General features: G+C 39.1%; 1 protein-coding gene across 1 annotated transcript; it reads right to left on the bottom strand.

Annotated features, from left to right (window-relative positions):
• Positions 1-5,428: 5,428 nt before the first annotated feature.
• On the bottom strand, positions 5,429-5,977 carry LOC141640881 (uncharacterized). The gene has a single exon (XM_074449560.1). It carries the CDS (start codon positions 5,975-5,977, stop codon positions 5,429-5,431), a length of 549 nt encoding a protein of 182 aa, XP_074305661.1.
• Positions 5,978-13,770: the final 7,793 nt, after the last annotated feature.

Below are 13,770 nucleotides of genomic sequence, written 5' to 3'. Positions count from 1 at the left end.
TAGCGAGTGGTTCCTTGTACAACAATTTTGGAATGGCCTATATAAAGACTCCCGAAACATTCTCAATATGGGATCAAATGGTATGTTCACCGAAGTTGACGATAATCAAACATGGAACAAGATTGAGGAAATGGCGGTCCATAACTGACAATATAGTAGACCTCGGAAGGCTACTAGAGGAGGAAAGCATGAAGTGGACTCTATTACTCAATTGGGTGCTCAACTTAGTGCTCATATTGATACTATTAATTTGAAGTTTGAGAAGGCTATGGCTAAGCTTGAAGAAGCCTCCAAATCACCTAAGCAACATGTTAATGCCATGGTGGCATCTTCATCAATTCCAAGTGGAGTATGTTAGAGTTGTGGAACTTTGGGACATGAGCAAAGTGAATGTAGGGGAACAAGTGAACAAGTGAATGCTTTCCAAGCATAAAAGAATGGTACCCCTTATTCCAACTATTACAATGAAAACACCAAATTCCTTCCCAACCTCTCATACAAAAGCCAAAATGTTCAAAACCCTCAAACAACATACACCCCACATCCAATGAGAAACCAAGCTCAAAGACCCTTTTACAATTAAAACCAAAGGTATCAAAATCAACCTCCATACAATCAAACAAATGACAAGGTTTTGATGTTCAAAAACCGGTCCTCCAAATGCAAAAGAACCAACAAGAAATTTTCACTCAAATGCAAAAGGATAGCCAAGAAAAAGACATCACCATTAACAACATACTAGCTCACACAAAGATGTTGGAGACCCAAATGTCTCAATTAGCATCTTCAAGTTCACAAAGACAAAAGGTGCAATTAATTACCACCTCAAGGTAATCCCCCAAGATAAGAGTCGGTGAGTGTCATCCATTTGAGGAGTGGTACAAGGTATGAAGGGCCGAAGAGGCCCGTTGATAAAGATGTTGTGAATGCTAGTGACAAGGAAAGAGTTGTTGAAGACTCTAAGAAAGAAGAAGAACCCACCACCATTCAAGAAGTTTCAAAGGAAAATGAAGAAAAGGCTAAAGAGAAGAAGCCTATTGTGATTCGACTTCCGTTTCCAAATCGTCAAGCTAAGCCTAAGTTTGATGAACAACTTGTGAAGTTTATGGAGATTGTCAAGAACTTGGAAGTCTCAATTCCATTTACGGAATTAATCAATCATGTTCCGGCCTATGCGAAATACATGAAAGATATTCTTACAAAGAAGAAATCCATCCGGAAACTTGAGACTATTGCTTTCACTAAAGTGAGTAGTGTCATCCTAGAAGGAAGTTCACCTCCAAACCTCAAGGATCCGGGAAGTTTCTCTATTCCATGCACCATTGGCGACACCACAATCAACAAAGCTCTATGTGACCTTGGGGCAAGTGTGAGTGTCATTCCATATTCAGTGTGCAAAAGGCTAGGAATGGGAGAGCTTAAGTGCACTAATATCACGCTTCAAATGGCGGATCGATCAACGAAGACACCTTTAGGGGTTTGGGAAGATGTGCCGGTAAGAATTGGCAAGTTCTTCATCCCGGTGGACTTTGTTATTGTTGATATAGAGGAAGACTCCAACATTCCTATCATTTTAGGAAGACCTTTCTTGCACACCACGGGAGCGGTGATTGACGTGAAACATGAGCCATGTTTCATGGTTGATCACTATAGCTGAGAAAGTGATAGGAAGAAGTTGGCATCTCAATGCAAAGAACAAGCTATGGGTAAAGAATCACCACCCATATGGGAGAAGAAAATGGGTAAACTCCAAGATGCTCCATCCAAAGAGCAATAATGTTTCAACAAGAATGAGAGCTTGAATAGCTCACCACCGCTCATGACAAGAGAAGAGGAAGGCCTCAATGGCCATGATGACAAGAAGAAAGAGGAGTTGTTATCATCAACTCATGATACTATTGGGGAACAAGTAGATGAAGTATGTGGTCTTTGGGATGATGAGTTTGAAGGGATATTCAATCCCTATATTGGTAATGCTACGACCCAAGACCACCATGAAGAACACCGTCTACAAAGGTCTATTGAGGATTTTTATCATGACAATGAATAAGCTTTAGACTACTTCTTCACGGTGTTGAGCAACATCAACAACACCTTGGCTGTGCCTCCTTGACATCTCATTTATGGATGAGAGTTTGGTGGAGTCCACCCTAAACCACCATTTGTAAATATTCTAACCCCTTAACTTGCATTTTACTTATTGTATTGCATTTTTGTCAATTTTGGATTTATATTTTTATTCCTTGATCAAGATTTTCATCATTTCGAGAGAAAGTGAGGGAGGGACTTATGTGATTATGCGTAGTGTTGTGACATAGTGTGGGGATAGCAATTGCCTAGGCTATCCAAGCCTTCGTAGTGCCCCCACAATGAAGACCAAAGGAATGAAGAGTAAATGACATGGGTTATGAAGTACCCACGGATGGAACTGAAATCGTGTGGTAGAGGGAAAATCCGAGCGGCCTGACAGGAATCCGCTCGTCCTGAAGACAATCCGAGCGTCCTTTTGAGAAGACGCTCGTCCTGAGAGAGCTGGAAAAAGAATTTTCGGTCTGACTGAGAATCCGAGCGTCTCCACAGAGAATCCGCTCGTCTCAGTCAGGACGCTCGTCCCACAAAGAATCCGCTCGTCCTACTACTGGTAAAATTTGAGATTTCTCCCTGACAAGGAATCCCAGCGTCTTCACAGCAATCCGCTCGTCCTCCTTCAAAAAGACGCTCATCTTCCTCAGAAGACGCTCGTCCCAGCACGTCCTCATTTCTGAAGCAAACTGGAGCAGAATCCGAGCGTCCCGTGGAGAATCTGCTCGTCTCCCCTCTGAAATTCTAAACCAACGGGATTAAAATCCCACTTTTCCCAATTTATTTTACTCATTCATAACACAAACACATCTCCAAAACCCTCAATCTCTCCATCCACAAAAATCAAATTTCTCAACCAAATTCACCCAAATTAATTCCAAACTCCCTCAAAACTCAAACAAATCACTCCTTTACCAACAACAAGCAATTAAAACACCGACATCTTCAAAGTTTGAATCGATTTTAAGGATACAAGGCAAAATTCAACTATCCAAAATCGATTTGGGTCTTATTGGAATTTGAAGAAATCAAGCTTATCTTTGGTGTTACTACATAAAGGAGAACATGGCAAGAACAAAAGGCGGAAGCAAGGCACCACCAAAGAAGAACCTTTACAAAAGACAACAAGCTCTACAATCTTTTCTATCATGTAAGGCATTGGTGGTTCAAAATGCAAGGATGGAAATTCAAGAGTCTATTCCTCCTATGGAAGCTACTACTTCTACTCCGGTTGTTGAACAACTAGATGATTATCCGGAGGTAATTTTCACTTCCGACTCTCATAGGAAGAAATTTGTTTCCCTTGCTAAGAAATCCATTTTAGCCACCAAATTCATATGCCAAAAGACCTTGTCAAAATTGGGTGTCTTAGAACAAACCAAGACCTTTTTCGAGTCCATGGGATTGAGTACTTTGTTTGATATGCAAGAGTTGACTTACTCATCCCTCACCTTATAATTCTTAAGCTTTTTGAAAGTTACCAAGGTGGAAACCCGAATAAACATTGAATTCCGTCTCGAGAATATTGATAGAAAATTGTCTTTTCGCGAGTTTTGTAAAATTTTTGGCCTTAGCAATGACCCGACTTACAAGAAGAAACCTACCAAGTATGATCCCCCTCCCTTATAGAAGGCAATTACCGGGAGAGAGTTTACATCTTACCATTATTGTCGTTCTCTTTTTGTCCATCATCCGGGCATAAGAGTATGGCACAAGGTTGTTGGGTATACTTTGATTGCTAGGAAGGGAACGAACCATTTCACCGAACTTGACTTTATTTATCTCGAGTCGACCTTGAACATTGGAAGAGAGTTCACCAAAAAGTACAACATTCTTCAACTTTTGATTGAGAGGTGGCTCAAAGTCGATCATGGCAAAGAAGGCACGACCTTTATTGTTAATGGAGGTTTGGTAACTTATTTGGCTTAACACTTTAACCGGAACTTTAACAAGGATGGCACCTATAAACCAGTTAAGGGAGGCCATATCATTGATCTAGCCACCATGGTTCAAAAATTCAAATGGGTCACGAATGATGCTCTTGATGACAAATTTGGGTGGTTAACAAAAGATGCCAAATCCTTCACATTGCCAAGTAAGATTTGCCGATTAAATGTTCATAGGCCAAACTACCTTCTCCCACTCTCCGAGGAAGCAGAGTATATTATACAACGCCAAGAAGAGACATTGCCGAGCCCTCCTCCTCCATTATCACCCCACCTTACCCATTCACCTACCATGAATTTCAACCCGAAAATGTTAAGGCGGGGAATGACTACTTGACTCTCTTGATGAAAGAAATGCACATGCAAGCTTATGAGGATAGAGTCGATGCTTATAAAGCACAATATCCGCCTCTCCTACATCTTGTTAGGCAAGGACTTCTTGACCCATCTTGTCCTTTGCCTAGTTGGGGGATAAGGAAATCTTCTTTCCTAGTGCTTCTAGAGGTGGTAGCTTGGGTGAAGAGGAGATGGTTGTTGTTGAGAGGGGTGCACAAGAAGGTGAAGAAAATGAATAGAATGAAGAAGATGAAGAAGAGGGTAGTGAGGATGAAGAAGGAAGTTCAAGTGCAAGTGATGATGACTCCACATCTATGGAGGTTGATTCTAGTGAATAAGTTGATGATGATGGAGATGACGCCATGGACGAAGATTGAGAATTAGCAAGCTCTTGGGAGGATGCCACATTACGTTGTGAGTTTCCTACACCTCCTTTAAGGTTTGTTTGTTTCTCTTGTTTTTCATATAATTTTTATCTTGATCATGATTTTTGAGTCCTAGCTTCATCTAGAGGACTCACTCTTCGGTCCTATTGAGGTGTTTCTTTTATTGTTCCCACATTCAAAATCCAAAATGACAATTGTAGTTTTATGCATAGCATCTTTATGCATGAACTCCCCCAATTTTTGACATTAGAAATAGTGTCTATTTTGGTTTGGGGAAGTTTATGCATATGCATTAGGAGCTAATCTAAATTATGCTCTCCAACATAACAAAAACCCATGCATCATATAGTATAGCTTAGTTTGCATTCACTCTTGTTTATATGTCATATAGTTTGCATTTAGCTTAGAAATCATGCATTTTCATATAAATTGCATAATTTCCTATCGTATTGGCCATTGAGGACAATGCCCATACTAGTGTGGGGATGAGAAATTCTAACATGACTTCTAAAAACAAAAATGATAAAATTGAAAAATTTTGAAAAATACAAAAAACATGTCTTTTTATTTCATTAATCACAAAACCCATAAAAATTTGAAAAATGCAAAAATCCAAAAACATGTTCATTTCCTTTGTAGTGTACTCTTTTTTTTTGAAATAAAACCACAAGGGTTAAATTATATTAAATCACCGATATCCGACGCCGCAACATCATTAATGTATGGAGGAAGATCACCCGGCCAAAACCGACTTCCTGCTTCCCAAGGACGTACATGGACCAACTCATGTGCTACCTTATTACAAGACCGTCTACTAAAAACAAATTCAACTTCAGCGAAATGCAAACATAAATCGAAAATATCGTCATAGACCAGGCCAATGTCACCTCTTCCACGCTTCTTCTTCTTTAAGTCTTCTACAACTGTTAAACAATCGCTTTCGATGATTATGTGCGATAGGCCTGCACGACGAGCCTCCTTCGATCCCATCAGCACCGCCTTAGCCTCCAGCATTGCCGTATCCCGCTGAGCTCGCTCCTGCCACACAATTCCCCACATCACCGCCCCTATCTCATCTCGACACACCGCACCAAGCCCCAGCCCAACTCCCTCAGACCACCCCGCATCAACATTTACCTTATGCCAACCCGGTTTCGTTTTATGCCACCGGTCGTCCTCCTCATTCTGCCTCGCCTGCCCCTTCTCTCCTCTCCCCTCCTCTTTCATCTCCTCTACAATCTCCCTCACTCTGTGTATAACATCAGCTACCCTCCACCTCCTTCCTTAGAAAACCGCTTTATTCCTAGCTTCCCAAATGGCCCAACACCCACACATGAGATACATCCACTCCCTTACCCCCACATCCCACATAACAACCTCCACCCACTCCCTCACCCGCTCAAACCCTTTGTTCTCCGCCATCTCCAAACCCAACCCCTCCCAAATCCCTTCCACCCACCCACAATCCCGTACCACATGGAAACAAGTTTCCACATCGTAGCAGCACAAAGGACAGCTATCATCTACTCCACAGATTCGCCTCGCTATATTTCATTTTGTGGCTATAGCGTCGTTGCACAATTGCCAAAAGAACACCTTGATACGAGGGAGAACTGGTACCTTCCATATCCTACTCCAAAGCCATTTTTCACGGGCATAATCAGACTGCTCACCACTCTCCTCCACGCCATCAGTCAGTCTCTAGTAAGCCGACTTTACCAAGTAATTGTCGTCCTTCGTCAAGTCCCAACATCATTCATCCTTGTGGTTTCTTTCACTTATTCGGATGCTCAAAATTCTGTCTACTTCGAAAGGTAAAAACAATGTACTTACCAATTAGGCATTCCATCGAGCTGCCCCTTCCTCTCGCAAATCAGCCACCCGCATATCGAAATCCACATCCCCTCTAGGAGAAAGCACTCGTCTTGACTCCGTACCAGGTATCCACGGATCGGTCCAGACTCTCGTATCTAACCCGTTACCTATCCGTTTTCGGGCTCCTAGCTGCACCACCTCTCTTTCCTCCCATATGCTCCGCCAAGTATAACTTGGATTAGTTCCTATCTCTGCCTCCATAAACGATTTCCCGTGGAAATATTTCGCTTGCAAAACACGAACCATCAGCGACTCCTTCTCAGTCATCAATCTCCATGCTTGCTTTCCTAGAAGGGCAACATTAAATTTATTAAAGTCTCTAAAACCGAGTCCGCCCTTGGCTTTTGGAAGGCATATTTTATCCCATGCGACCCAAGCCATATTTTTCTTTCCGTCCTTCGAGCCCCACCAAAAGTTCGAGACCAGCGAACGTAGTTCATCGCAGAAATTAGCCGGCAATTTGAATACACTCATCGCATATGTCGAGATAGATTGGGCAACGGCCTTTATCAATACTTCTCGGCCCGCTTTACTGAGCAATATTCCCCACCATCCTTGCAACTTATTACTTAGCTTGTCCCGAATAATTTTAGTAACTACCTGCCTCGAATGCCCAACAACCATAGGTAAGCCCAGGTATTTTTCTTGCGACTCAACAGCCCTGACTCCAAGCACCTCCGTGATCCGTTGCCTTCTCCTCGCATTCGTTCCTTTGCTAAAAGAGACCGTTGTCTTATAGAAATTAACCAGCTGCCCCGAAGCCGTCTCATAGCTATTGATAATAGCCTTAACCCGCAGCACCTCTCCCTCATTGGCTTTAACGAAGAAAATGCTATCATCCGCGAATAACAGGTGTGAGATAATTTGAGCCGTAGGTGCAATAGGGATCCCATGTATGGAACCATTTTCGACCGCCCTTCTAATCAAACTAGACATGACCTCCGCACAAAGGATAAAAAGATAAGGTGATAACGGGTCACCTTAACATAGCCCTCTACCTGGTACAAAGCGTTCCCCTGTAGCACCATTCACCACAACCTTAAAAGACACCGACCTTACACACATCATAACCCGGTCTGTCCATGTAAGAAATATCGGTATACTTCATCAAGATATTTGGATTATAACGAAATTATAATTATGAAATTGCTAGTCATAAACGAAATGCATAAACAAAAAGAGTAGAGATTAGAATTAACCTTCGGTCCTAGCAATTTGGCCTAAGAACAAATATCGAAATTGATATTCTCCTAATTGTTGTACCCAAAATGCTTTGAGAAATACCTCTTTTCTTTGCTAGAATAGATCCCTAATTTCTTATGAATTTTTAGGGTTTTGTGATGTGAGAATTAGGTCAAAAATTAAGTGAGAAAAATGATTTCCCTCTTCCCCTATAAACCATGTAAATGGGAGAGAAATAGGGAAGATTTTTTTTCTCCTTTTTTTCCTTCCTTAAATTGGGTAACAACCCAAAAAGAATAAGAAGAAAAATCTTCTTATTTTGGTTGTTATCTTATTTGTATAAAATGTGTATATCAATCAATTGTCATATATGTCGTCACATATTAATAAGTCCACACACGACCGTTTGTAGTCGATTTATTAATTCCGGTCTGTCAACATTTATTATGACAATTTCGTATAAAATATACATTAACTATAAATATCGCATATTTATAATTTGCTAATTAAATACAACCGTTTACGTTTAATTACGAATTAACATCTTAATTCGTTTAAGCTAACATTATATAAAATAATTAAATATAACAGTTTATATTCAATTTACGAATTAACAATTCATTCGTCTCAGCTGATATTATTTAATTGAATTAAATAATCGTCTCATCATCACATTGACTAACTTTTTAGTCAAATACATGGACTAACCTTTTAGTCATATAAGGCATCAATGTGATTACATTTTCATATAATCACATCTCTCAAACGCATCCCTTAGGTGTGACTTTTAGGGACCAGTTGATCACCGTCATCAATATGATAATAACGTCAAACTTCTAGCAAGCCAACCGTTATTAAGTAAACGTTAATCAACTGATAAAATACTAAGTATACCCTTGTGAACCTATAAGAGATTTATATACGTTATCACACTAACTGTGGAGGACACAAGCTCCAACAAACTCCCACTTGTCCTCACAAGTGTATGTGCGATAACCGATTCTCACATCCTAAAATTTCTCCCACTCAATGTAAAACAATTTGCAAAATCCGTATTCACAAAGGTCGTATTTTACAAGTGATCAATATCAAGAGTGGTTTTCCCGACTAGAGAGTAACTTAACTGATAAACGAATCATCATTCGAGCATGGCCATGCATTTCAGTTACAACTCCTCGAGTGGCCCCGAGAAATAACTAAACCCGATAAAGGTTGGATATTTTCTTCAACTCGAATCCTGCAGATATAAGCACAATATGAAATGACCCAAAGAAAAAATCGCTTAGCCCTCTGTTACGGTCGACCATGAGAAAGAAACCAAAGTCACCCAAAAACTGCCTTATTCTCAAGAGACAGTCGATAGTCAAAAGAATCGACTCTAGGAACACAATGGACGTCCAATCCACGACCTGGCACCGAATGGTATTAAACATTTAGGACTCCATTACGTTGTCACAATGTCCTACGAGGTATCGTTATAACTCGCATATGTGATCGATCAGCCAACCGTTTGACTTATGGCTCGTTGAACCCATCATCAATCAACTTTACAATATAATAGCCAAAGTTATCAGCTCATGTAGGCGATTAGGGACCAAAAAAAATATAATGTAATTCAGTTCACTTTGTGGCGTTCAAAGTTGTCGTACAATCCACATGAAAAACAAAATATGAAATAATACGATGAAGTTATAAATAGCATATGAAAAAGATAATGTATCGAATCCATTAGCAACTAGTACAACTCAGTACTTGATAATTGATGACCAAGTTGTGTTGATAAAAGTATAGGAGGGTGTTAATGATAGCTTATGACCTGGTAAAAAGGAACCTAGGGCTGGACCTTATCTTATCGGATTTTTACCCCTATTTGATCTAGTTGCCGTTTGATCTTTGTTTATCGTCTAAGGTCGAAAATTTTATGAGTGATAACCCAGTGAGTTAGCTTTCCAATGTTGTTGGTCGCATGTTTAAAAGTTTTAGGGTTTGGGAGAAATAAATATTTTAGTCGACAGTGGTCAGATTGTTTCTGTACAGTTAAGTTTTCGACAAACGATTTTGTAAAATTTCTCATTTGATTTGTACTTAAGATTTTTGTCTAATTCCAACTCCACTTTTTAAAAGATTCATATATGTTTTCAAATTGATAAGTCACGTTGTAACATAATATTTTGATATTTAATAGTGATTTTTACAAATTAGCCCACGTTTTTGACAAATTCCTGATCGGTTTCTTTTTGGACCAACTGGATTGTAAAAATATTTATAAAATGGTTGTTCGAGATTTGAATTCTATTCTTTTTCTCACGTTCCTAGAACTCCATAAATTAAAGTATAAAAACTCAAAGAGTAATGTAACGGTTATTTAATGGTGATTTTTTCAAGGTTACAGCTTGACTTTGATTTTTGAAAACGCGAGTTCTACAAAAGTACAATATAAATGCTTTATCAATTCTTAAACTATGATAGTTGAAGGGTAGGAGTGACGATAGAGGAACCAAAGGATGGGAAAGAAAGGATACAGTTATCTCCACCTTGTTTTTATTGTAGGTACATAATGTTTTAGAATGTTAGGTCACCTTTCCTCGGGTAGAAACTTATGTTGTCTTATTTTTTATTTTATTTTTTAGAACCATGCCTCCAAAGAGATCTACAGCTATACCCTCTATCATGTCCAAAGAGGAGATTGAAGGTTTAATATCCATGAATGAGGCTTTGAGTGCAACACTAAAGGCTAAAGGGTCAGTTCAGGATCCAACAAAGATGAGTGCTAATATCGCAAGACACATCCCGACAAAGTATGACAGATTAGGTGACCATCTCTACTTGGGGATTGGCAATGGGAGTTTAACAACCTTTGTGTTTTTTTGAGTTATCCTACGGAGCTGCAAGTAGATCAAGCTGCTTACTATTTCAGGGGGAAAGCCGGTTTATGGTGGAATCGTAGCAAGGAAATTTTGAGGGAAGCTTGGAAGGAGAATGATGAATATTTTCTCACTTGGAAGGGTTTCAAGGAGACTATGAGAGCGGTATTTGTCCTAGAACATATTAGGAGTAAGATGAGAGCTGAATTTAATTCTTTTAAGATGACCGATGAGATGACGGTGGAGAGCTATCACAATAGGTTTATGGAATTGGCAGAATATGTGTCAGATTTGAACTTAAGTGAGGAGATACTAGCATTGAGGTTTGAGAAGGGGTTGACAACAACTATTAAGAAGAGGCTTGCAGCTGGGCAGCTAAGTAGTATGGATGATGTTTATCAAAGAGCTAGGCATGCGGAGAGGATTGCTGATATGTTACATGAGGAGAAGAAGGCGAAGGGGGAAAAGAGGAAGACTGAGACATTAAGTGAGGGAGCTGGGAGTAGTAAGAAGTAAAACAATACTCAAGCTAAACAATTTTCAACTAGAGGGTTTAGTTATAGTGGAAGTGGGACATGAAGTGGAGGAGGAGGAGGCTCAGGCTAGATTCAAGTTCGAGGATGGAGTTGTTTTAACTGTAATAAAATGGGGCATAGAGCTTTTGAATGTAAGAGTGCACCTAGGGGGAGTAATCAAGGTAGGAACCAAGAGGGTTATCGAACTCAAGCACCAACTATTGGGAGCCATAGGAATACATGGACATGGAGTACCCAAAGAAGCTACAACAATAGGCAAGGCAATGGAGGTGATCACAGTAATGGTGAGAAGACATTTGGAACAGCTAGTACAATACAAGGGAATGGAGAGAAGGGTAACTAGTATTCATTGATAGGATTAGAGTCTTATCATTTATATAAGTATTTAAGTTGTTAGCAGTTTTAATAAAGTAGTAGTAGTTTCGAAACTTCGGGAGGAAGTTTATTTTTAGGAGGGTAGAATGTGACACCTCATATTTTGAGTTTATTTTGAGATACATTTTCGTGTTTGAGTTTATTTTGTGATACATTTTGATAAGTTTGATATGGTTTGATGATAATAGAATAGTTAATCGTGTTTAAGTGGTAATAAGTTGAAATGGTATTCATGGTACTCAGTTATGTTGATTGTTGTTGAGACTTTCACAGTATTCCTGGGTGAATTCGAGACGAAGTTCATTTTAAGGGGGAAGACTGTAATATCCCGTATTTTAATTATATTTTATAAATTATATTGATTAGTTATATTTACTAATCATAATAATTGCGGATTATGTTGTTAGACGGAAACAAATAATAAAATAATAGAATAACTTATAAATATCAATTGGGTAATAATAATATACGATAATTCATATAATAATGATAATACTCGATAATTATGTTATAATAATAATAATAATAATAATAATAATAGTAGTAATAATAATAATAATAATAATAATAATAATAATAATAATAATAATAATAATAATAATAATAATAATAATAATAATAATAATAATAATAATAATAATAATAATAATAATAATAATAATAATTGTATTTCACAATTATAATAGTAATAAGGTAATTTATAGTTTCCTAATTAGTGTCTTATACATCTTAAACCTAGCCTATAAATACAAAGAAACACGAAAAGTAATTTATTAAAGAAGAAGGAAGTAATCTAAAAGAAAGAAAGAAGAGAATTAAAGAGCAATTAGCGATAAAAGGTAAACCGTCTTAAACTAAATTTATTTGTTATAACGTTGTGACAATGAACTTTAAGGACCACCGTACAACATCATAGGACAAACCATGAAGTAGTGACATTGACCTGACCTTGGTGGTTATTGGGGCGTTAAAAGGTGGCAGGTCTGGTTGTAGCGGGTTTGAAATAGGGCAATCGAACCCTAATTTGAGCCACCGATCGGACCTGAATTGATCTGGGCCGGGTTGGTATGGATGATAGAGGTTGGGTCTACCCTAGGGAGGGTGTCGTGGTGGCAATAGATGGTAGTTCGTGGTGGTGGTAGCCGGAAATTCGAAAAAGGGGAGAGACTGCGTGTTGTTGTTGCTGCCGGTGTTGGGTTATTACTGGGGTGTTGTTGTTGGGTTAGGTGAGTGAGGTACCACTAATGGAACCATCGTGGGTCAATGGTGATAACGGTGGTGGCCATAGGTGGTGAGGGTTGAGGTGTTGATGTCGAGGTAGTTTGAGTTGGACACGGGTTGAAGGGGAGTTCAGTTAGGACGTGTTGTTTTGGTGGTTGTGTTGTGTTGCTAGAGGCGGCTGATGTTGGGTAGTGGAGCTGGTGGTGGTACATCTTGGTGGAGCTTGTGGTAGGAAAGGGTGGTTGTCGGGTTGAGGTTGCATCATAAGAGTTGTGTTGGTTGTTTTAGTAGCCGACTCGGGTTTTTAGAGGAGATGTAAGGACTGGACGAGGCTGTTGTTGTCCGGCGTGACTAGGTGAGGTGTGAGGTTGGTACACGGTGGTGCTAGGGCAGGTGGCTACCGTGGGGTCAGGTGGTTGCAAGAGTTGTTATTGGCGGTTGCTCCGCGTGTTGTCGTGGGGGTGTTGAGGGATGCGTGGTGAGTTTGTATTTTACGTTACCACCGAACATTTTTATTATATTGGTGTAGTTAGTCGCATTTATTTTGGTGTCAACACGAGTTTTGAGAAGTCGGGACTTAAATGTAATAACTCTATATTAATCATATAATTGTTTTATAATTAGTATAATTATTTAAGATGGGCTTGACTTATTATATTATAACACATCGTCTTATCCTCTTACAATAAGAGTAATTAGTAATTATAATTATTACTTGTCTGATGGTGACGAAGTTGTGAGAAGCTTTGTTAATTGGATTTCTATTTATTCGGATTGCATTATTGGAATTTGCTGATCAGGTAGGAATATCCTACTCAACCTTGCGTTATGTTCTTATATGACGGAGTTGTGTTTGAGATGTGTTCTATAAAGAATTGTAGTTGAGAGTATTATATTAAATGTTGAGATGGATGTTACTGTTATTTATACTGTTGCGATTATTATTGATAAGTCCTACAAGTATTGT

The sequence above is a fragment of the Silene latifolia genome, chromosome 2, assembly GCF_048544455.1.
Source record: "Silene latifolia isolate original U9 population chromosome 2, ASM4854445v1, whole genome shotgun sequence".
NCBI classification, from domain to species: Eukaryota; Viridiplantae; Streptophyta; class Magnoliopsida; order Caryophyllales; family Caryophyllaceae; genus Silene; species Silene latifolia.
The sequence above is the reverse complement of the archived record's forward strand: the minus strand, read 5'-3'. Positions and strand labels throughout refer to the sequence as shown.

Bases quoted from the DNA above. Each gene is read 5' to 3' on its own strand.
- LOC141640881 (XM_074449560.1), bottom strand. From the start codon at position 5,977: ATGAAAGAGGAGGGGAGAGGAGAGAAGGGGCAGGCGAGGCAGAATGAG.